The sequence below is a fragment of the Lycorma delicatula genome, chromosome 5 (assembly GCF_047948215.1).
Source record: "Lycorma delicatula isolate Av1 chromosome 5, ASM4794821v1, whole genome shotgun sequence".
Lineage (NCBI taxonomy): Eukaryota > Metazoa > Arthropoda > Insecta > Hemiptera > Fulgoridae > Lycorma > Lycorma delicatula.
The window spans coordinates 45615684-45642515 of NC_134459.1; the positions used below are offsets into that span (position 1 = coordinate 45615684).

General features: G+C 29.3%; 1 protein-coding gene across 5 annotated transcripts in view; it reads left to right on the top strand.

Moving 5' to 3' along the window:
• LOC142324902 (evolutionarily conserved signaling intermediate in Toll pathway, mitochondrial-like) overlaps positions 1 to 25253 on the top strand; it is a 28723-nt gene extending 3470 nt beyond the window's left edge. Inside the window, exons 1-4 of one of the 5 annotated variants that reach the window (XM_075366021.1) lie at positions 7105 to 7781; positions 17352 to 17582; positions 24649 to 24757; positions 25126 to 25253. In XM_075366021.1, coding sequence (XP_075222136.1) covers positions 7670 to 7781; positions 17352 to 17582; positions 24649 to 24671 — 366 coding nt within the window. In that variant the 5' untranslated portion in view covers positions 7105 to 7669 and the 3' untranslated portion in view covers positions 24672 to 24757; positions 25126 to 25253. Of the gene's footprint in view, positions 1 to 7104; positions 7782 to 17351; positions 18636 to 24648; positions 24758 to 25125 lie in introns of those variants that run through there. The other 4 variants (XM_075366022.1, XM_075366023.1, XM_075366020.1 and 1 more) reach the window with 4 other exon arrangements.
• Positions 25254 to 26832: the final 1579 nt, after the last annotated feature.

The following is a 26832-nucleotide window of genomic DNA, read 5'->3' on the forward strand; positions in this document are numbered from 1 at the left end:
TTTTGAAATATTTAACTTAAAAAGTAATAGAACTTTAAATACATCATTTTTATTTTTTTTGAAATTGATATTATACCCCCTGGGTTGGTCTAGCGGCGAACGCGCGTCTTCACAAATCAGCTGATTTCGAAGCCGCGAGTTTTCCAACATTCAAATCCTAGTAAAGGCAGTTACTTTAACACAGATTTGAATATTAGAAAAACGGTATAAAAAATACCGTTGATACGGTATCCAGATTTACTGTTATCTGGATACCGTTATCAATGCTAACCAGATAACGGTACCGTTATCTGGTTAACGGTACCCTTATCGATACTGTTATCGGTGTCTGTACCGGTATCGGTACCGTGGATAACGATGTTCTTTGGTGGTTGGGTTTCAATTACCCACACATCTCAGAAATGGTCGACCTAAAACTGTACTAGACTACACTTCATTTACACTCATACGTATCATCCTCTGAAGTAATCCCTGACTGTGATTCCTGTTAGCAAAACTGTATAAAAAGAAATTGAAATCAAGTTATATACAGAGTGTATAACAAAGTTCAACCAGGATTTTTTGTAACATATTCCACATGTGAAATTAATGGAAAAAGTTCAAACATACACCCTTAAATGCTTCGTTTGTGAGGAACGGCTAATGACAGATTTCACTCATGATTTCAGCAACCTCGGTGAAAGAGGTCATTCTGACTTTTTTCGGCATTAATTAGGGGGCAGAATTAGTGATTGCTATGGATTTTTACCTTAAAAATTGAATACAATACCTACCAAAACTGTATCTACAGTAGTTTTTAAGTAATCTGTGATGAAAATCAATGAATTACAGTAAAAAACCCGTTTTTATGTTTGATGTACAATAACTTTGTTAAATGGGTAATAACCACCTAAAACCTATAAATAAAACTTGTAGAGAATTTAATTCTGAACAAAATTGTGCAAGATAAATCGAACAAAACAAAAAAAGTTTAGAAAAATTAAAATTTTATTTTAATTTTTTTTAAATTTAAACAGTACAGTAGATTTTACCTACCAGTTTATTAAAATATTAAATAAAACCCAGCAGCTTCAAAACATTTCTTGGCTTGCTTCTGTACTGTTCTTGTAGCTCTTTATAGTTCTTCAGGGCTATCCTTAAGTATGTCAGCAGCATCCATAATGCGAACAATTAATTCCTCACGAGAATGTATTTTTGTTTTTTGTACAATATTTTTCACCCATCCCCAGACGCAAAAAGATCTATAAAAGGTTTTAGATCAGGTGATCTTGGTGGCCAGGAATATGAACCTCCATGACCGCTCCATTTCTTAGGGAAATGATGGATACATTATACATTAGGTTTATTTATTTTTGTAACGCAGGTATTTAAATGCCTATTTATATATTTTTGCAGATTTCATCAAATGTGGGATCATCATGATTTATCTGTTAAGTTGTTCCCTATCACAGTTGTAAACTTCATCAAATTATGATTATTTTTGTTACCTTCATCAGTCTGTAAATATCAAAGATCTTAATGATTAACTAAAACGCTGTTTACAAGCGTTTACAATATAAAAACCATTTACAAAATAACTAACTTAAGAAGATGCATTAATTTAAGAATACTGTGTAAATTCGAGTGAGTCATAATACAGTAATATTACTAATATTTGAAAATATTGATTCTTTCGAATACTGTTTTTGATATATTGAAAATTACTTGACCTAACATAATTGTATACAACAACATTAGGAAATTATTTAAACATAAAATTATTGGTAAATAATTATTAAAATTAATACAGAAAGTCAGTGTTTCTAGTAAAAAGAAAAAATATCTTAATTTATATTTTGTTTCATTATTAAATGAATTATAATGTTATAAATCCTTATTTGGAAATATTGTGGAGAAATCTTTCATTAAGATTATAATACTTAGTTTAATATTATATAAAATTAATCTTTCTTTCTCCATTGAAAGTAATATTGTTAATTATTATTGCAGGAACAATACTTTTTTATATTTATTTGGTTAATTTCTTTCTGATTTTGTTGTGTGTTAAATTTATATTAAGAAATACTTTATTACTGAAAAACTATTATTAACTTATTTACTTTTATTAATTTTTATACTATTTATTTATGTAATTACATTAATTGTTATTTCTTTTACAAAAGAAACTAAAAATATTTAAAGTGTTAATTACAAATATTATGAAGAAAAACTTTCATGTTGCCCAACAAATAATATGTTAAGGTAATGAAACTTAATTTCTTGTATAACAAAACAAGGGTTTGTTCTTATTTATATTTATCATCATGAATGTGTAAACTCCTTCTTGACAAGAATATGTTAAAAAAAAGACAGTTTTCTTTAACTGATGTCATTTCAGAATGCAATATAATTGGAAGAACTTATAATTATTTCTGATTGTAACGTTTATTTTTTTGTAAAGGTGAATGTTTTAAAATATTACCATGGTTTCCCTTGGTTGTAAGGCAAATGCCAGAACAGTTCATTTTGCTTCTATGGTTTATGCTTAAATTTTTTTGTGTTCATATTATAATTTAATCAGAATATCAAACAATATTTGTTTAATTACAGATTTGTTTGAAAATATTTAATAATAATGAACATGTTATAAAAACGTACAGGTAATTATTTAAGTCTATTTATTTATCTTCACCTTGTACACCTTTATTTATTTTTATTTATCATCTTTCTATTTGAGTAGGTACTCAAATAAAATATAATATAGTGCAAATATTTAAAACTTATCTTCATTGCAAACTACATCTCAAAGTAAATGGAGGGGAGGGGGCAGAGCTTTACTCATTTCAACACTGTTGTGAGAACACCAAACAAACAAATTTGTTTGACATTGCCATTGCACTTATAGTACAACCGCATGAAAGATTAATGACAGAGTTGTTTTAATAAAAATTTTTTTTGTCTTCAATCGTTTGATTGGTTTGATTATCTATCTAATAAGATTATTTATCTAGTGCCAGTCGTTTCACTTCGGTATACCCCCTACATCCTGCATCCCTAATAATTTGTTTTACATATTCCAAATGTTACCTGCCAGCTCAATGTTTCCCTTCTACCTGTCCCTCCAATATTAAAGCGACTGTTCTAGAATGTTTAATATGTGGCCTAAAAGTCTGTCTCTTCTTTTAACTATATTTTTCCAAATGCTTCTTTCTTCATCAATTTGCCACAACTTCTCTTCATTTGTCGCTTCCGTCTATCCATCCATCTGATTTTTAACATTCTCCTATAGTACTGCATTTCAAAAGTTTCTAAACTTTTCTTTTCTGATCGTCCAAGTTCACTTCCAAATAAGGCTACGCTCCAAACACATTCTTTGAAAATGTCTTCCTGATGTTTAAATTAAGTTTTGATGTAAACAGATTAATTTACTGGCTGAAAGCTCATTTTGCCAGTGCTATTTTGCATTTTATATTACTCCTGCTTCGTCCATATTTAGTAATTCTATTTCACAAATAACAAACTTCTTCTATCTCCATGATCTTTTCTCTTCCTATTTTTATATTCAGCGGTCCATCTACTTTAATTCTACTAAATTTCATTACTTTCGTTTTTTCTTGTTTATTTTCTTGCGTATGACTTCATCCATGTCATTCTTTGTTTCTTCCAAATCTTTTTTTACTGTCTGTTAGAGTTACTATATCATCAGTAAATCGTAGCATCTTTATCTTTTCACCTTGTACTGTTACTCCAGATCTAAATTGTTCTGTTAGTTCTATGTAAACATTAAAAAGTAAACGGGGATTGGGAACATCCTTGTCGGACTCCCTTTTTTATTACGGCTTCTTTCTTACGTTCTTCAATTATTACTGTTGTTTAATGCCTATAAATGTTAGCAATTTTTCTTCTATCTCTGTACCTGAACCTTAATTTTTTTTAGATGCTGAACATTTTATTCCAGTTTACGTTATTGAATGTTTTTTCTATGTCTATAAATACAAAGTATGTTTGTTTGTTTTTCCTTAATCTTCCTTTTACTATTAATCTGAGCCCTAAAATTGCTTCTCTTATGCCTATACTTTTCTTGAAACCAAAATCTGTCTTCTCCTAGCACTTCTTCCACTCTATTAGTATAACTCTTCTATATATTCCACTCTATTGACCTTTCCTTTCATATTATAAATCAGTACACCATCTTTGTTTAACACATCAGATTTTAATTTATGTACCCCAAACTTTCCTTAACTTTCCTGTATGCTCTGTCTATTTTACCAATGATCATTTCTCTTTCTAAATCTGAACACTTTTTTTTTAATCCACTCGACTAAATTTTTGGTCAGATGATTTTAGAATAATTAACTCAGCTTCAAATAAAGGGCAGGCAGCAGTAGGTTTCGTAATGAAGAATAAGATAGGAACAGAGTAGAGTACTTCAAAATGTATTTTGAAATACATTAATTAAGTATTTCTTAATTGTCGATAGTTCATTTTACTTTTTTCATCACTAGCATTCTTATATTTTTTACGTTCATCCATCACCTGCAATATATCCTCGGACATCAAAGGTGTTCTACCAGTTCTTTTTGTTCCGCCTAAGTTTGCTTTTGCTGATTTTAGTATTTCCTTCTTAGCATTCTCCCATTCTTCTTCTGCATTTCCTACCTTATCTTTTTTACTCAAACCTCTTGCGACGTCCTCCTCAAATATGTTGTTTACCTTTTCTTCCTCAAACTTCTCTAAATTCCACATATTCATCTGACACCTTTTCTTCAGGTTTTTATATCCCAATCTATATTTATTTATCACTAAATTATGGTCCCTATCAATGTCTGCTCCAGGGTAAGTTTTCCAGTTGACGAGATGATTTCTAAAACATTGCTTAACCATGTATAATCTATCTGATACCTTGCAGTATCACCTGGTTTTTTCCATGTATATATTCTTTTATTTTGATTTTTAAACTGTGTGCAATTACTAAATTATACTTCATGCAAAACTTTGTCCCCTCTTTCATTCCTTTTGCCCAGCCCATATTCACCCATAATATCCTTCCTTGCTTTTTCCAGTGCTTGCATTCCAGTCTCCAAGTATTATTAAATTTTCATCCCCTTTTATGTGCTTAATTGCTTCATCAATTTCTTTGTATAAACTCTCTACATCATCATCATCATGATGAGCACTTGTAGGCATATAGATGTTAACAATCGTTGTAAGCCTAGGTTTTTTATTTTATCCTTATTACAATGATTCTGTCACTATGCATTTTGAAGTACTCTACTCTGTTCCTATCTTATTCTTCATTACGAAACCTACTGCTGCCTGCCCTTTATTTGAAGCTGAGTTAATTATTCTAAAATCATCTGCCCAAAAGCAGTTTTCCTCTTCCCAACGAACCTCACTAATTCCTACTACATCTACATTTAATCTATCCGTTTCCCTCTGTAAATTTCCTGATCTACCTACCCTTTTTTAGATTTCTAACATTTCATGCTCTGACTCGTAGAATGTTATTTTTTAATTTTCTGGTGACCCCTTCCTTAGTAGTCCCCAACCAGAGATATGAACGGGGGACTAGTTTATCTCTGGAATATTTTACCAAGCAAGGCACTTTCATCTTTGTTATGAAAATGCATACTTACATTTTTTTGGAAAAGCAGCTGTAGTTTTCTATTGCTTTCAACTGCGCAGTACTCTGAAGATTGAGTGATGACAATATGGCCGTTTATGTCCTCTTTACCTACGCCCTTAACAACTACTGAAAGAGCTGCTGCCCACTTTCAGGAATCATTCCTTAGTCTGGCTCTCAACAGATGCCTCTACGATATGGTTGCACCTTTGGTCCAGCTATTCTGTATCGCTGAGCACTCAAGCCCCCTCACCACCGGCAAGGTCTCGTGATTTGTAGAGGGATATAAGTTAAAATAACTTTTACTAAAATTGTTACTGATAATTACCAATTCTCTAATCATTTATCAATAATTACTCTAACAAATATAATGAGTAAACCAGGTTCATATAGATTATACCAGTAGTTCAACCTTTACAGGCCCTAATGTGTTTTATTCTGTAATATTAAAAAAAATTGATTGGGGATAATAAATGTATTTAAACCAAACCCAAAAGACAGAAATATCTGCATTTTGTAAGTTATTTTAATTAAAATGAAAATATTTACAAAGATCAATTTAATGCAAGTGAATTTATAATGTACATGTTTATGTCACCAAAAGCATTCTGTATAAATTACATTTTAAAATATATACAACATTAATACTTATAAAAATCAATGTAATACTATATCATGATTTGTGAAGATTTATATGAATTTATATCGATTTGTGAAGGTCATTATACTAGTTTTATTAAAAGAGTTAAATATATATATTGTGAATGATATGATTCAACAAAAAAAGTTGGCCAAGAAATTTCTCAAATATGGTACTACAGATATTCTAAATAAATAAACAATTAATGAAACCCATCTTACCAGCACGTTGAAATCAATGCATGATCTTTCGGCTTACTTAAAAGCCATCATCAGGAGATAAAATTATTTAATTAAAATTAAAAATTTAAAAGCTCACATGTAAAAGTAATGACTGTATGGTCTTACCAGTATAGCGAAGGAATACTGATGTAGAGAACATGGAATACAGGAATAATCCACCAGAGTACATGTATCTTCCTTCAGTATAGTGGTAGGACCACACAGTTATGACTGTTTTAAATTTTAACTGTGATCTTTTAAATATTTTAAACTTTAATAAAATAATATTATCTCCTGATGATGGCTTTCAAGTAAGCTGAAAGATCTAGTTCATATCAACAAAATTTCTGTAATGTAGATAAAATTGTTTTTAACAAAATGATACTGATATCAAAAAAGATTAAGAGACTACATTTCTTTTATAGCATTAATAATACATAACTCATTGCTATGAATCGAATAGAATCGATTCGTAATTGAGAAAGATTTGGTTTCCCGTCGCCTATCCATTTCATTGTTAAGAATTGTAGAAAGAATCTGTTTCTCCTGCAAACCGATTCTCGATTCTTTCGTTCAGTATAAAGAGTCGAATCGAAGGAACGACTCGTTCACGATTCTTCCCATTTCTAGATAGAAGTCGATCGTCAATTCATATGATCGAAATTTTCAGGTTAATTTTCTAGTATTGTAAATAATGTGAGGGAGAGCCATTTCCCTAGATGAAAAAAATAATTACTGTAAATAATATTGTTTCAGCGTTGTGTATGATTTTTGTCTTTAAATATCATTTTTTGTAATGTATATAGTTAATAAAATGATTTATAAATAACATGTGATTTTTCAAGTATCCTAATTTATGTTGACCGGTAATTCTTATTTAACGGATACTAATAATGTCACGAGCAATTTTTAGACTTAGTTTAAAAAAAATTACTGGTTTTTTAAACGTTTGTGATGGATTACATAGAAAAGTAATTTTTAATAATAGGACGTGCTTTCATACATTCAATAAGAATTTCTCTTCTAAGAGAGATGATGAAAAACTATTGGCTCCTAACCGTTTTGAAAGAACTGAAGACAAATCAAAAGAAACTTATTTAGAATTATTGAATCATTTCAGGGTTAGGGAGACCCATAAAAGAGGACATGTGGAATTTATATATGCTGCCATGAAATATATGAAAGAATTCGGTGTTGAGAAAGATTATGCCTAAAGGAAAATTTGTTCCCCAAAATATTCTTCAAGTTGAATTCATGCATTATCCTAAGCAGCAACAGTGTATATTAGTAGATCTTCTAGAGCAGATGGAATACAATAGTAAGTATTTGCTTATTATAATAATGTGTTTTATATTCTTTGTAATGTTTTATTATTTGTTCTCGTGGAATTTGTACAATTCTACAAATCCTAATGTTTCAAAAATAAAATTTAATAGAATTATTAATAAGTTTTAAATTACGAATGGGTTTAGCAATGTTTTCTGTATTTCAGTTTAAACCTGCCCTGACAGTCTTATTTTTGGAAAATATTTTATTGATCTCTATTTAATACCTTGCCTATCTGTCATTGCTAAGATTCATGCTTGTATCTTAGGCAAAATTTATGGCAAATGCAATGCTTTTGTCACATCAAATTCAATAATTTGAAAGTGTGTTTTATTCCTCAAATAGATTAACATATTATCAGTCATTGTTGTAGTGTACATTATTCACTTTTTCGTTTTTTTTTAAATAACACTTTTTATGATTGTTTCCATTTTGAATTTTATTTAATAAAAAAATGTTAATTGAAATATAGTAGATTCAGTTCATTCTGAGCAAGACTGCAAAAATAGAATATAGATTTATGTGTTATGCAACAGTTTTATTTTGACTTTAATAAGGGAATATTTAATTAAACAAAATAAAAAAATATCATTTGATGAGATCACTTGAAGTTAAAGGAATACAATGAAAGGTAAGTTTGACAGATGGTACAGAAAAAGTTATATGTATGTTATCAAGGTAGTTGTAAATTTTATATCCTGTCTGTGAATGTAGTGATTTAAAACTTATAACCTCTATGTCTACAGCCTCTCAATGTATTATGACATGTTCTTTTAATTTAGTAAAAACTGGGTAAAATTTGCATATTGATGAAAGAGTCCTTCTAAATTACTAATGACTGATCCTTAGCACAATAATGTATACCATCAAAATCATTATCAAGAAAGTATGTCGTTTATTACAATTCACGGGAAGTGTATTGCAGACTTGAAAAAGCTGGATTCTAATCATATTACACTTTTTCTGTTTCTGTTTAGTCTCCAAAACCACCATAAGGTATTATTTCAGACGATGGATGATTGAGAGTGATATGTATGAATGTAAATAAAGTGTAGTCTTGTACACTCTCAGGTAGACCATTCCCGAAATATGTGGTTAATTGAAACCCAACCACCAATGAACACTGGTATCCACAATTTAGTATTCAAATCCATATTAAAGTAACTGCCTTTACTAGGATTTGAACTTAGAACTCCCAACTTTGAAATCAGCTGATTTATGATAAGTTCACATTAGACCAACCCAGTGGTTTAATCATATTAAACTTAGATAAAATAACTATGTCGATTCAGCCAGAGTATGATGCTCGTACACAAAACATGGAAAAAGTTGTGGGTAGTTTAAAGTGCTATAATATACTGCACAGCAGTACAGTTAGGTACCATTTCGATTTTCATTTAGCAGAGTTCCCTTGTTACAGCATATACCACAGATTATGCTTTCATAGAGATCTCTGGCTGTCATCAGTCGACTAATAACATACTTAAATATCACAAATCAAGTTTGTTAATTATATAACTAATATGAGTATAACTGTAAGTAATTGTCCAATACAATTAGGGGGGAAATTGTACACTCCTTTGTTATGGATAAGTACAAAAAAAAGGTTTTTCAGTAATTATTTAAATACAATCAGTTTTTTTATCTACTTGGCAAAATCATTCTTTTAGCAAAATTGTCTGAGTTGTCAAGTATGGTGTGAATGACTGAATCTTGTTGAAATGACTGTTACAGCTTACCAATATGTGATTCATTTAACATTATATGTGCTAATGATGCATTATTGCAAAACTGGGAACGCTACTTAAAGTGTTGCTAAATAAGTACTTCTTATTTTTAAATTAATAATTTACTCATTTTATTAATGCTGTATCCAATAAATTACAAAGTTGCGGATATTCATATAAAAAGTAAAATTTGAAATATTATTGCCATGTTTATAATATTTTTATATGGAGTTTTTTTCTAAATTTCACATTCAGTTTCAATTTTCATTATCTTAATTAATGCTGTAAAGAAATTTAATATTGAATCTTAATTAGGGCAGGAAACTACATATACCTAACTACTAACATATACCTACATATAAAGAAACATTTTTACTTGCTATAAACATCTACAAAAACATTGTAGGTTGTGCAAATTTGAGATCTTTATCACCAGCCCAATCAGAGTTATTGGATGCCAAAATTTGAATTTAAAAAAAAAAAATTAGTTCTCAAAAATTCTTAAAAAAAGGGGGTAAGTATATCCCATTAAAATTATTTATGTTAGAACTAACATATACCTACATATAAAAAAATCTTTCAAACTGTGCATGCCATCCCTGTCTATTGAAAAGAATTACCAAAAGTGAAATTTCACCGTTTTTCATGTTCAACTTTATTAGTAATTTTCTATCTCTCTTCAGTTTACCTATCTAAGATTGATGGACCAATCTTTTACGTTGAGAAAATATGAATAAATTGCTTTTTGTTTCATCCTTCCAGGAACAATAGTTTTTTTAGTTATGATTTTTTCCATAAACCCTTACAATCAGAAAAATAGGTGTGCGCATTTAGCAAAAATGGCCGCCACAGATAAACTGCTTAAAAAAATAGTTTTAATGTCCTGAGATATGTAGGAAACAATTGGGTAAGTTTCAATTTTTTTTTGAATTGGTCAAGCAACCACCCTTGGGTCACTTCAAATAGATTGACCCAGTTGCGTTATCCATTCACTGTTCAGAGCAATAGAACAAAACTTTAAAATTAACCTGATAGAAACAGAATAGTTATATAAAGATCTAATTAAAACATGCAAATTTTACTCTTAGTGGATAAAAGCCATGGCCACACTTGTACAATCTGAAATGCATATTAAATTTGAAAAAAATAACAATGAATTAAATGAACTAATACATCATAGATCAAGTATAATATTGTTGTCTGTTTCAAGATGGACATCATTATTCACATGCCACTTAATAACAGCACTTATAAAGGAGTTGCATAATGGTGCTTAGAGAACCTTCTAGTAGTAGTATAATTCTGTATATTAAGAAAGTAAGTTGTTTCTTAAATTTTTTCAAAGAATTTGTAGGGTTATTTTCAGAGATATAGGCTATATTTAATTTATAAACTCAAGAACTTAATTAGCCAATCTCCATGACGGAGTGATAGGATCTTCGCTTTTCATCCTGAGATCCGGGATTCAAATCCTGTCAGGCATGATATTTTTCATATGATACAAAATTCCATTTCCATATTCCATGTAAAAACTTCTAAGTTTCTGTGTTATTTCATCAAACAATAATAATAACCACTATTGGTGGAGAAATTATATTTACTGGAGTTTGATCTTAATAAAATAAGAACTATTCAGCTTTGTATCAAAACAAGTCTCATCACTGTTTAAATAATTTTGTTCATTGTTTAATGGTGTCAAATAGTAACTTTTACTATTTAAAGTACGTTATGTGGTGAAAATGAAAATACTCTATTTTCTGAGTGGCTGTCTCTTGACTTGACTTTGATTGCTTGCCATTAAAAACATACTGCACATATAACCATGAAATTTTTAATAAATACTTTTTAAATAAAGTAAAAATAAATTTTTAGTTTATCATACGTTAAAGATATCAGATCTAAATCTTAAACTGTTTTAGAGTTGTTATTCAATTTGTAAAATCATTTTATGTTCATTCCTTTTTAACACTGGAATAGGTTCATTGTCTTCATTATTATTTTAAATTCGTTTACATGATATTTTATAAAAGTTATCACTAACTTGAATTTTTTTTAGAGATTTCTATGTATTGAGAAATAGATGTATTAATGAATTACTAAAAATTGTGCTGAGAAGTCAGTTCTTTCCCTCAGTTGTCTTCTTTCCAAACTTATTCTGTTACAAGTTTCAGATAATAGTAGTTGTCGACTTGGTTTTCTTATTGTATTTCCGTTTCTTTTTTAGTGATTCATTTATTTATATATTCTACTTTTCCTGGTTTTGAGAATCTGATTGGAAATGCTTCAAAAATAAAAGAAAAAAGTAGTACTTAAATTAATTATCATCTGGGCATAGTATGCATTCCTTTAGGTAATATACATTCATCCCACATATAATCCCTTAGGAAATCAGAATATTCAGAATGGGATCAGCCTGTAACAGATCACATATTTTGGCATTGATGTACGCAAATATGTGCTGTAAGAAATTGCTTTTCCTTGATTTATTAAAGAACTACTTGAGAAAAGGTGCAGGTCTCCTTAAAAGAAGTTATTCCTTGCCCATTCTTTAATTTATATGATTTGTGAAATGATTGTTTAACTAAATTATCAAGATAACTAGATGCTAGCATATTGTTATGCAAAATTATTTTCTTCAAGTCTGTGACATTACAATAACCTATTGCTATTGTAACAATCTATAACAATAGCTCAGGCTATTCCTAAGGTTATTTCATTAACTGAATTTCAGCAACCAAATTGTAACAGTAATATGGGCTTTGTGTCAATCGATAGCGAGTGAGGCCCATATTAACAGTAGTGTATTAACACTGAAAGAGAATATGTGCAGTATATGGGAGTTTTTGTTAGAGTTTGAGTTATTAAAACTACTTTTAGAAGTAAACTGCTGGTCATCAATATGTGTATTTATTAATATTTATTAAAGCACTCTGCAACAGGTTATGGGCCCAGATATGTAACTGTGAACAAAGGTACAGAGGTCATGAAAATTTTGTTTAGTTGTGACCATGTGGGTAAATATGGAATCACAGCAGTTTATGAAGTTAAATGAAAATAACTGGAATATTTGGAAATTCCAGATGAGAGTAGTATTGATAGCTAAAGATCTCTTTGTTATTACCAATGGAGATATACAGAAACCAGATGTTTTGAAAGCTGCAGAATTGAAAAAGTATGAAATTTATAATGTACGTGCACAGGAAGTGTTATTAATGTGCGTGGAATCCAGGCCTTAGTCGCACATTTTAATGTGCAAGACTGCAAATGAAATTTGGACTAAACAGAAAACAATATATGAGCGTCAATTAAGTATGAATATTCATTTATTACAGCTACAATTGTTTAATTTGAAGTCTGAAAATGGTGTTATGGACTTTCTATCAAAAATTTAAAATTTAACTGTTTCTCTTAAGCAATAAGGAAGAAATACCTGAAATCTGATCTTTTTGTAATCTCGTTATTACAAAAATAATTTTATCTTTGATCATTTTTTTTGCTTGGAAAAGAGTGGGTGAAAATCAGCAAACTCTAAATAATTTAACAACTAGATTATTGATTGAAGAAGAGCATTTGAAATCTAGTGAAGAAACTGTGGTGTTAACTGTTAAACATGTAAATAAATTTAGTCTCAAAAGTTTTTCTTGTAGAAAGGTTGGACATAAAAATAATCTGTGTAAAAATTATTCAGGTTTTATGAAAACTAAATATATTGTGTAAAAGATTGTTAGTTTCGTCAAAAGAAATTGTCAGAGGCAAATAAACAAAATGTAAATGATTCAAATGAAAGATTGGCCTTAATTGAAGTTTCTTAGGTGAATTTGGATACAGAATAGTATCTTGATAGTAGTGCATGATCTAAAGATGTTTAGAAAGTACAAGTATGTAAAGCTTAATTAATGAACTGAAACAAGTAAGAATAGGTGATGGTTCAGTAATCAATGCAGTTGGTTGTGGTTCTGTTTTTATTAAATGGTCAATAGACAAGTGATAATGAATATGAAAATTGTGCCTGATTTAAGGATGAAACTTTTCTCTTAGGGCAAGGCTCTGGATAATGGTTTTTATTTGAAGTCATACGCCTGTGAAGCACACTTAATTTACAAGAAAACAAATTAAGTTTGTGCGTTGGCTAGACGCTCAAATAAACCTTTTTGCAGGACAACCAGAATTTTGTAGAGTAACGTGTTGTATGGTTAATGGTGGCATAGTGAACTCAAATAAAAAATCTTTAATTAATCTGGTGGCATGAAAGTTTGGTACATCAAAATTTTAATCATGTGAAAAGTCTTTTTAAATCAGAGTGCTATTACGTGTGAAGATAAAAATGAAACCTTCTTCTGTGAAGCCTGTGTGCAGGGAAAACAACATCATAAGTCATTAAAAGGAAGTAATTCACAATCAACTGAAGTTGGAAACATAATCCATGCTGATGTCTGTGGTCCTGTGGAAGTTGACTCAAGGTGGTTCTTGTTATATATTTTTATTGAAAAATGACTATTTGCATTATAGACAGGTGTATTTTTTAAAACACAAGCATGAAGTTTGTGGTAAGCTTGAACTTTTTGTGAAACTATGTGAAAAACAAACGGTTCAAAAAATTAAAGTCTTAAGAACAGATAATGGAAAAGCGTTTGTTAATCACTATGTGAAAAAACCTCTGAATTGACAAGGAAGAGAACATCAAATTACTCTTTCTTATAATCCCAAGCAGAATGGTCGTGCTGAACAAGAAATGCATACAATCATTGAGGCAGCTACAGTTAACAGTAAAACACCTTATGAATTATGAAATAATAAGCAAAGTTTTGATTTTAAAATAATAAACCGCTGTTTGATACAGAAGTGTGGGTGCGTATACCAAAGAGAAGAAAAAGAAGCTTGATCTTGAAAATAAAAAGGAAATGCTTGTAGGTTAGGGTGAAAGAACAAAGGACTGAGAGTTAATTTTCCAGTTATGAAAGCAGTAATGTTAAAAAGTAGTGTTGTTTTTGTTCTCTGTAAACCGAATAAGTTCTTTTATGTTTTTTGATTGTAATGTCAACATGAAGAAAGAAGAACCTACATCTGAAGTTGAATACATTGTAAACATTATTAAGGATGTGACTGCAGATGAAAGTTTAAAAAGAAGTTCCCTGAAGATGAACATACATAACCCTACTGATAGAAACAGCTTCATCCTAGGGATCAGCTGCAGCTTCCAGTTAAATATAATGATTATGAGACTGTCTTTGTTAGTGTGTTGAATATTGAAGAACCAACATCATATGAAGAAGCTAAAAAATCAGTGGTTTTTGCTAAGCAGTGGCAGGACGCTATGGAAGTTTAGTTGAAATCATTAGCTGAAAATGATTTATGGGATGTTATTGATAAACCAGAAATACAGTTAGATTAATGTTACCTGTTAGTGTAAATTTTGAATGGCCTGTTACGGAACTGAATGTCTGTAGTGCTTTTTTACATGGCGAACTGAAAGAAACTGTATTTATGTGTTTACTTGAGATTTGCAGTTTAACAAATGAAAAAGTGTGCAAACTTAAGAAAGCAATTTATGTTTAAAAACTTCTTCCAAATGCTGGTATGATAGATTTCACGATCTCAAAATTTTGTAAGTTAAATATTGATTATTGTTTGTATTTCAGGTTAATATTTGAGAAATTAATGTACTAATTTATGAATTAACTATCATGGGCTGAAATAAGCAAGAAATTAATTTTTTTTAAAAATGATTTGATGAGTAAGTTAACTAGAGTAAGTTTAAAATGAAAGATATGGTTCAAATTTCTTATTATTTATGTATCGCTATAGAACAAAATTTAAAAGATGAGGTGTGATAACTTTGAATCAAAATAATTATCTAGGAAGTGTACTAAAACGTTTCAGTATGTTTGACTGTAAAACTGTTTCTACTGCATCGGATTATAATTTTGATTATAATTATTTGATGACAGAAAAACTGGAAAATACAGAAATAAAAAATAAGTGTCAAAAATTAATAGGTTGTATTATGAATGCTATGTTAGGTAGCAGACCATATCTGTGTGCAAGTATTAGTATTCGAAGCGGATACCAATGTTGTGCTAGTAATAATTAATTAATATCTGTTATGATGTTGCATGAAAGAAACTCTTCATTTGAAATTAGTATATAGTAAATGTTCTACTACTGATATTATCAAAGGTTCTGTAGATGCTGACCGGGGTGGTTACACCATTGACAGAAAATCCACCAGTGGACATTGTTTTAAACTGTCTTAGTGTTCAAAAAACCAGTATGTTTTATGTTATTCTGTCTTCCACTGAGGCAGAGTATCTAGCCCTCAATCAATGTGTCAGCGAGTTTCAATGTGCATGTTGGTTTCAAAATATTTTAATAGAATTAGATGTAGATGTACTTTTATTTGATAACAGTTTGTCAGCTTTATAAATTAGTAAATATCGTGAACGATTAAAGCACATTGACATTAAGAATCATTTTATTTAAGAGAAAATGAAACAATGTATAATAAAAGTATGTTATGTACAATTGGATATTGCTGAAGTTACCATGAAGTGGCTGATGCACTTACCAAGGCTCTTGGTAAAGAGTCATTTGTAAGGTTAAGAAAACTAATGTTAAATGGAAAGTAAGAACTATGTTTATTTTTATTTTTTATTGACATTCTTAAAATTTGCTATGTTTTGGTCTTTATTATGTATTATAATTACTTTTATAATTACTGCTGGTTGTCGGTGTGTGTATTTTATTTATTTAAAGCACTCTGCAACAGTCACAATCAGAATAGTACATCAGTACTATTGATGTAGACTAGTACAGTACATTGATGTATATAATGTTTTGATTTATGGTGTATCCTTGTTTATCCAAATCCTGTTAATCCATACATTTGAATTTCCTGGATCGATTCAGTGTTGAGATATTTGAAATATGTACATTTATATATTTATAAATAACTTCAGAACACTTGTAAATTCTTCTTTTGTAAATTAGGTCTGATTTAAAAAAAAATTATTTTAGTATTATGCAATACACTTTGGTAGAAAAACTTAATTTACCATTTTTTTTTAAATGGGAAATATTTAGATTATTTATATTTACTTACTAGTAAATTAATAAAGCCTATATGTGATGGCCATTAGTTAAATGTATTTGTTTATGTGTAATGCAAACTATTGTAATTGGCTGCAGCTTATTGATCTCATTCATCTCTTGTTTGAAAAAAGTATAAACGATGTAGTGACTGTTATAAGCCTGTTCTCTATTTTGTAGGTATATTTTTCAAAATTGAACTTATTTTAAGTAAAGTTTGCATTTACTATTAATACCTACATAAAAAAGACCGATCCCAATATGCTGTATGATACTTCTAAATCATCTGGACTTTTATTTGTCTAGTCCTTTCTGATCCTTATAACAGTCTTATACAAATTATTATAACAAAAAAGTTTGATCCCAAGAGGTTGTATGGTATTTCTGAATCATCGACTTTTATTTGTCCAGTCCTTTTTGATCCATATAACAGTGCCATAAAACTTATTTATTATAACAAAACAGTTTTTTATTTGTTATCAAGTAACACTATATATAAGCAGTTTATTTAAATTAGAGTATAGATGCTCTGGACCTTTCAAATAAAAGCATGAGATTGTTCTACTTAGCCATAGAGGTTAGTTGAATAGTAATCATTCTGCTTAGTTACTTTAAATCTTGTGTTTACGTTTTTTTATATTCAAAGTGTGCATATCTTTATCTTAGTAGTCCACTATTTTTGTTTTTCATGTTGCATTATGATGAACAGTCTTTAATCATTCTTTTTTACTGTACTTTTCTGATTTCAGGTGTTATACCCGATCCGGAAACTGGAGAAATATTGATAAATATATTTGGTGAAAGAGGCTATCCTGTTAGAAAATTTATGGGAATGTTATACTGGATGCCAAAATTTAAAAATATTTTACCGTGGCCTTTACCACAAGAAGTTCCTAAGGAACCATTTGACTTAGCTATGTTAGCAATTAAAAGGATTACCGGTGTGGATCGTGCTAGTAAAATATCTGTTCATTCAGTAGGTACTTTGCTTCTGCAAATTCAGCTTGTTTGTGTATTATATTGTGTGCCATTTATCAAATTTCATTACTTCTCATCTGTTCTGTTAGTTTTTTAATCGTTTGAAATGAACATTTCTTTATTGAGAAATACTAGTTTGGCAGTTATAATCATTATGCGGGAATGAATATATATTTGGAAGGATTACTAGACATGAATCCCACAAGCAGGAAAAGTCAGGAAATATAAACTTAGGAAAGTGAGGAGAAATTGCAAAAAATTTTAGAGAATTGCATTTTTGTTACAGAATTAAAATTAATGTTATTAATAAAATATTTTTTAAGTAATGGCAAAATGTATATACTTTCCTGGCATCAGGAAGTGACAACCCTGTCCAGCATATTGCAACTACATCCATCAAGCGGCCATTAACATGTCCTTTTCTTATGTACATTCCGTAATTATTCTTTTATATTAAAGGAGGAATATTTCAAATTGTAGTTCATTTTTTCACTGGTGAAATTTTAACAAAAAGGCTATCGTTGAAAAATTTAAAGTTTCTAATGAAACAAGATACGGAATTCTCAGCCTTCACTGAAATTTTTTTTCATTTACCAGTGGCGGTTCAACTTGGCAGACTAAAACTTTGATCAACAGTTATGAGAATAGTGGTTGTGATGCATCTGTATGTTCTTTGCGGATCTTCTGATCAGAATAACAGCATTTCAGCAGCAAATGATATATTTGAATCCTCAATTTCATATATACAAAATGGCAACACAATTATTTATTTTTATTTTAAAGACAATGTTTCTAAGGCAGAGATTATGTGGGTTCTCAATTTTGTACAAAATAAGTTATCCTTAAGTTCATGTGAAGATGTTGGTTCAATTTTTAAATTGTGTTTCCTGATAATTGTATAGAATCAAAATTCAAGCTTAGAGCTACTAAATGCTCTTATCGCCTTGTACCATATTTTGAAGGCATTCTGGAAATATGCTAGAATAATATGACAAAATAATTTTCAAGTAAATGTTAATAATGTTTGTTTTCTGAATAAAATAAGGTGTTCTGTTCTAGTTTTTTTATCTGTATTACTTTCAGTCTCAGTAATTTTAGTTTTTCTTCGAGTTGTGATCATACATAATATTCAATTTTTGTTAAATGAAAATCTCTGTTTTGTTAAAAATTTTATGTAAATCAAGTTATTTAATATTGTTTTTTGTTTATTTTGCAAAATAATGTGAGCTTTTTTTTGTGAAAAGTTTTTAGCAGTCTTAGATCCAAGCCAATTGTTTTTAAATGTCTATTGTAAAAAATCATTAAAAGATGAGTGTAATAATAAATGAATAAAAAAGGCGTGAGTTGGACAGTTATGGGGATGATGGTGGAGGTTGCAAAAAAATAGAAATCTATATTTTGCGGAATAAATGGCAATACATTACCATTGACTCTCATACCATTATGAGAGTCAGGAAATTTTTATTAAATTAGTCAGGAAAAATCAGTATAAATGAATCTTTAAATTCAATGGGAATCCTGCTGAAGTTCAGGATTTATTAAATTATTTGATTGGATTGTTTTAGAATTTTATTGTTACCTCAGTTTTTGATATTTTTAACACTTGACCGACCTAACTTTAAATTATGTACGACGGGTGTGAAATATAATTACAGTTGCTCATAACTCACAAATGAAATAATAGTCAAATAAAACAAATATGGCAAAAAATTACATTTTATTTATTACTACACTTTTATGTTGATGGTGAACAAGTTTTCTCATTTTGTTACTGAGAAATGCTGGGGGTCTTTCCTTGATCCACGACTCATTGTATCCTTAAGATCATCATATGGGGTGAATTAGTACCCTTAATATCGCTCTTTAATTGCAGAAAGAAGTGAAAATCCTAGGGCATCAAATCTGGTGAGTATGGAACATGTGTAATAAGTTCAAATATTAACTTCACAAGAGATGTGACCGTCAACTGATCTTCCCCCAAGTATTCACCTCTCTGTTTACCTGCAGGACCAGACCCCAGTTGAGCGTGAGAACGATCGTCCGCCCTCAGATATTGTCATGAAATTCCTTCCCTGGTCCAGTAACTCTTCTCACGGAACATCTGTTTAGGTGTACCAGCGAACAGTATTACAAAGGACGATTGTTAAACGGATCTGCTACATTTACTAAAAGGATTTCTTTCAGTTCCCTTTCTGGATTCCTCCTATTATTATATTTTCTACTATTTTTTCTTAATTGGCAGGATTCCGTTACTCAGATCCGTTATACCGGTCTTCTTACACTATTGTATTAAAACGGACATTTTTTTTTATTAAAGTTATCTGAAAACTCAACTTATAACTCAACTATTAACTTCATTGTTTTACTAAAACGGTTAATGCTTCTTATTGCCAATAATTAAAGGTGTATTTACTGATTTTATGGTTAACATTTGTATATTCTTTAAATGTAATACTTAAAATTTTTTGTTTGTTTTTGTATATGTTTCTTTATTAAATTTAATTTCTTCAGTAATCTGAATGATTAGTTCTATGTAAAAATATTAAAAATAAAACTAATTCCAATAATTCTTAGGCAAGATTACTTTTCCTTATTTTTCATTAAAAAAAGTTTATAATAAAATCGATGGAATGTTGACATTAGAATTTTATATATTTGTTTATTCAGGTATCGATTATAAAAATTTCTGTGTAAATAAAAAAAAATAAATAATACACGAAATGAGAGTAAATAAATTTTTTTACACTAAATAGTTTTTTATGTCTAACTGAAATAATCACGCAAACACACCATGCTGTTAAAAACTCCTAACCGTGTTTGTACGATTAAACTCTTAATTATCTTGGGTAAGAAATTAATTAATAAATTTATTTATTGGGTTAACCAATCAATTATACAAACCTATAAAATACACAACGATTCACTTAGAATTCTCTAAGTTTCCTCAGGTGACAATACATATTCATACAAAATTCTCTTACATACTAAGAAATTAACCGGTCTACCCATCCTAGAAAACAATATTTTTTCCCCATCCCTGATGTAATAGATTCCCTACTCATACCAGACTTTTCTTATCTTAGATAATTATCTCTTTATATAACCTAAGAAATTAAATAATTGGTTAACCAGGAAATTAATAAAGGTAATATTTTAAAGTAAAATATGTTTATTTGATATGTTTTTAAAATATGTTATTGTATTTAATTCAATCCAATCAAGAGGAAAATAACTTAAATAAATTACATTTAAGTTAATATTCATATATATATATATATATATATATATATTTTTTTTTTTTTTCACTGTTCTCAGATTAGCTATAAACCAGTTTAATCTATACCTGTATAATCTAGAATTAACTCTGCTTATTTATAGAAAGTATACCTAGTAAAAAGTGACATCATAAAATAGGTAAATTTCTCTTGCGGAATTGCAGATAACGCATTGTTTCAATAATATTAATCTTTTATTTTAAATTATTTGAGACGATCTTTCTTACGGTTGTAACATGTAAAGCACGTGGGGTACCGGTCAAAGTCGATGACTTCAAAGTAACAAATGAATTTATCAAGGTTACATACAATAATATTACTTAGGGGAATTACAAGTTAAATATCTGTAAATTGAGTCACACCAGGAAGTTACGTATCATGTTGCACATTAAGTATCCATTAGTAGGAGATTTCTCATTGTTTTTAATTCAGGTTCTTAAATAATATTTACTACTTTTAACAGTCGACTAAAAAGAATAAGAATTCTCAATTCAATTTGAATTCTTATTTTTACTTTCCCGTCTAGATAGCGCTATAGCTCTACATAGGAAGGTATTGCAATCGGTACAATTCGGGTATATGCGATTTTCATAGGATCTTTACCGTTTCGACGCCTGAGAAACCCAAAAACCCGGATGGAAATTTTCCGAATCTTCATGTTCGTATGTACGTCTGAGTTTTTGATATTGGCCTCTAAATTACCTATCTCCAGAACCGCTGGACCAGATTTGCTTTTATATTTGATCAGATTACTTCTATATATGGAGCATTATTACCATTACATTTTCAACTTAAAAGGTCAAGGGGGTGAGGCTGTAGAGCAAGGTCACCCTCAGTATCTCCAGATTTCGCCTAATTAAGGTCATATTTTAAGGCACATTTGTTAACAGTTACAAAATAATAATATTTGCAAAAAGAGTTTTGCAAAATTGCACCCCACCCCAAAAAATGCTATTGTTATGCTTGTATGTTATGTTGTGACGTCACAGGTAAGCGATAGAATTAAATAAATGAATAATATTTAAATTGTAAAAATGTAACTCGGTCCGGCCTGGTCTTGAACTCGATCGCCCGGTCGACTCGGTACCTGGTGCGTTAAGCCTCGCGGCTATACCGGTCTTTCTTTTTCCTGTTTAGCCTCCGGAAATTATCGTTCAGATAATATCAGAGGATGATATGTATGAGTAAATTAAGTGCAGTCTTATACGGTCTCAGTTCTACCATTCCTGAGATGTGTGGTTAATTAAAACCCAACCACCAAAGAACACCGGTATCCACGATCTAGTATTGAAATCCGTGTAAAAATAACTGACTTTACTAGGACTTGAACGCTGGAACTCTCGACTTCCAAATCAGCTGATTTTGCGAAGACGCGTTCACCACTAGATCAACCTGGTGGGTTTAGCTACTCCGGTCTATCTACCCTAAAGCGAAATTTGTTCTAACATTAGTTTAGTTAGTGCCGACCGTCGCCGCTAGTACCGCCACACCCGCGCGAATTAAATACGTTTTGCGTACTTTTTTTGTTTCCCCTACTTTTTTTGTTTCTTGACTTATGTTGCAATTAGTGTATACTGAATATTTATTTAATTCTGTTGAGCTATTTTACCTAATTTACATTTGTAGCTGTTAACTGATACGGGTTTCTATATTAACTGCATTTGACAAAGACTGTGATCTTATTCTTTCTAATATGTGTTAGTTTGATATGCTGTAAGTGTATCAATAACAGTGGATTTTCTGATTTTAAAGTGTATTTATGGATTACTTTGGATATATTAACATCTATATTACTTTGGATATATTTGAACTTCGGAGATTACTATGAACTTGGGGAATTCATTAGTTGAATTGTATGAGTTTTGCTTAAGAATGTGATATTACAACATTGTGGTGCTGATGTAAACTTAATCTCTTTTAAATGGACTGGTTTTGATAATTACTTTTTATGAGTAGAGGCAACTACCTCTACAATGTATGAGAGGAACTCTGTGTCCTTTGTAATTTTTTCCAGATTAAGTGTAGGATTTTTAAATGAAAAATTACATTGTCTACATAGATTATTTGAAGATATTTTCCATTTTTTCATCATCTTCATTGCTTAAAATTAGATTATTAGAGATTAATGAGGAGCATTCAGATATCAAATATTTTCAAACAGAAATTTAGGAAAACTAATTAGTAAATTTCAGTATAAAAATAATGCATACCTGCTTATTCCAAGGTGTCTTTAGCTCACTCTAAATTGTTTTTCTACATTTATTCACATTTCTTTTTATCAAAGATCCAGATTACTTTCTTTTAGAAGTGTTGTTTTCACACGGGGAACATTTATAGGCTTATTTAATTAAAATAAAATAACTAAAAATTTCAAATCTGATAAACATAAAAAAACATAATCATAAAAAATGCACTAAATATATATATCTGTTAAATTTTTCATTAAATTTAAAATTTTGCAAGTCAGCTTTAAACAAGGAGTTAGTAGTAAGTTTTTATGATTATTTATTTTTAATTTAGTGTGAGCTTATTAAAAGAAGAAATAAAAAAAAAATTGAAATAGGAATAGTTTTATTGTTTTTGTGCACAGTACAACTTCTGCATAAAAGTTTTATTTTATCATTTATTTCGAATTATAGCCCTTATTTTTTATTGCTATTTTACCTTTTAGTAATCTCACCACAACTGAGCCAGTTTTTTTAAAGCTTTCCTTTTTGAATATGTAATATATTATTATACTTTTGAACATAAACATATAATGGTTGTAAACTGCTAAAAATCCAGTACAAAAAAAAATATATATATATTTTTTTCTTTTTGTATAAAATGATGCATTATTTACATATATGTGAATTAAAATATTGGTTCACTGATCTCCATGGAGAAGTTGTAGCATCTCAGTCTTTCATTCAGAAGGTCCTAGGTTTGAATCCCCTGGTCAGGCGTGGTATTTTTCATACACTAAAAAATGTCTATTCCATACTCTCACGTACAAAGTTTGAGGTTTAGTGGTGAATTATTTTTTTTTACAATATTTTTAACCACGTAAATTAGATGAAAAAAAGATTAAACAGCAGTTATAGTATTTTAAATTGACTAATATCAGTAGTTTTTTTTTTAATATTAACCTTTTGAACTATCAGTATGATAGTTCATACTTGTAGTTATGATAGTTCATACTCATAGTTGTAGCATCTCAGTCTTTCATTCAGAAGGTCCTAGGTTTGAATCCCCTGGTCAGGCGTGGTATTTTTCATACACTAAAAAATGTCTATTCCATACTCTCACGTACAAAGTTTGAGGTTTAGTGGTGAATTATTTTTTTTTACAATATTTTTAACCACGTAAATTAGATGAAAAAAAGATTAAACAGCAGTTATAGTATTTTAAATTGACTAATATCAGTAGTTTTTTTTTTAATATTAACCTTTTGAACTATCAGTATGATAATAATATATAATTATAAATGTATAAAATAACAGTAGTTATGTTACAAATATTTGAGTACTAGTTCTAATTTAATTATTGTAATTCAGGTTTGCTTTATTACTAGTTATTATTTGATTATATTTTACTTAATATTCGTTTTAATTTTCTGAATTAAATATTATCTAATTTAATAAAGTGGGTGATTTTTATTTAAAAAAATGCTAAACAATATGACAAACAAAATAAATTTTAAACAATTACGATTACATTCTGTTTTATATAATAAAAATGTAATTAATAGGAGTGTATTATTTAAAAGTCTTGGCATTAATAGAACATTTTCTAATTGTATGAAATTTTATAGTAGATCGAAACTTGATGAATTGATACCAAAATCTGAAGGATTTCCATCTAGACATATTGGACCAAGAGAACAAGATCAGACTTCTATGCTTGATTCATTAGGTTTTAGAGTAAGTTGATTATTTTCTTGTATTGTTATATTGTATATATTGTATTGTATATATATATTGTATTGTATTGTATATATTGTTATATTGTATGTTACATAAAAATTTAATCTTCTTATATGTAACTCATAATTTAAATTTTCTTATATGCAACTCATAATTTAAATCTTATTTTATCTAACAGAAGAAAACAGTTTTCAAATTTCTCCTCATACGTAACATCACTGTAGTTTCTAATTTTTCTTTTTATAATTTCTCTATTGTTAGTATTAATTGTCATAATATAGTATACAATAAATATATTTAAGAATTTCTTTCTAATAACAGTATTTGTATTTTGATGCCGGAAAATTTCTTCTTTTGTGTTTCAGCTCTCCTAATATATTCCAGGCTGCTTTTGATATTTTATTTGTTATCCAACCTTACATCTGAAAAAAAGATTGTGTTCCCCTATCTTAATATTTGATTTCTCATTGTTTTAGTTACTTTTAATGATAGTTTAATAAAACTTATTTTTCATTTGACTTTCTCTAATGATTTCAAGTCATTCATTTCTTTTAACTCATTCTAAACTTCAGATAAAGTGACTTAGTACAGTGAATTTTTAGTCTCTGTCTATTGATAAGATTTAAGGGTCTGTCTCCAAGAAAAATTCTTTTAATGGTTCTTCCATATAAAAATTAAAAAGTAAATAAAATAGGGTTCATTTATGACTCATTCCTTACTTTACCTTTTCTACTTTTATTATAATTATTGGATTCTTATACAACTTATATAACTGTTTATATTTCATATTTTAATCCCATCATTCTTGAACATTTTATTTCATTTTAAATAATTTTTTTTAAGATTATAAATGTCACATTCAGATTTATACAAGCTAACCTAAAATTAATCGGTAGACTAAATTTGCATTTTGTTCCCGTGCTTTTCCAGAAACCAATTCGGGTTCATCTTTATTTTGTTCTAATCTTCTATAAATTAAAAAGTTTACTGCAGAGATATTAAACTTACATTCAGATTGTTTACCTGTTTCTGCTTACTTTGGTATCTTAAAAAATAGATCATTTGTTAAAATCTGAGAGAACTTTTCAAATCTAATAAATTGCACTTTTTATACTTTTTGCTTACACACTTATTACGTATAAAAACAATTTGTTTGGTTTGTTGGAAAGATTAATATTTTGTTAGAAATTAATAAAAGTTATTTTTAAAATACTGAAAATATTTCTTCCAAAGGTCCTTTCAGAGCAAAATAGTCTTCACTGGAGATACTGCTGATGTTTATAATGTTGCTCATTTAAAAACTCAGGATACTTCTTAAGTTCATAGTTAAGTCTAAAGAAGTATGAGTACCAGTGCACATTCATATTTATCAGATGACTTCGCAGCTTTTATAAGATCTGGTTGATTTTTCCCATAATTATAACATTCAACACAGGTTTTGTTGAAGTAATACAGACAAATTAGTAAGTTTTAAACTGTTTCACTGAAAGGCCGTTGGCTCATTAGTCCACCGAGATGACATCACTGAAAAAATTCTCTCCACGTTTGCATGTGAGCTGGTATTAAAAATAAGTATTGGAACATTTTCAACAAGTGAGAATACTGATGCTTATCCATACTCTCAAAGCACCTAATCTACTTTTCACTTGAGTTTAAATTCTCCCATTTAGGCTCTCCTTCGTCGTGCTGTTTGTCCATTAAAACTGTAACCGTGCTCTTTAGGCAAAGAAACTGATCATAAACCTCACTTCTTGGGAAAGAAATGTTTTTGAGGTAAAATATGTCTGATTTTTTTCTATTTGATCCCAATTAGGGATTGGCTTTAGCATTATCCAGTTAAAGGTGGATAAGTGCTGAAGGGACTCACTCCACTTATCCAATTAACCATAAGCTGTCTGGAAAAATTCCTTACATTCCCCATTAAACATCTTATCACTTTCTTTCTCTTTAACAATTATTTGCTTAATTTTAAACGCAATAAAGAGAGATTCTTTTTGTTCTTTAAGAGCCTTCAAAGTTTTGTCGAGAATTGATTTAACCTCAATAATTGAATATTTGAAGATTCAATTGTT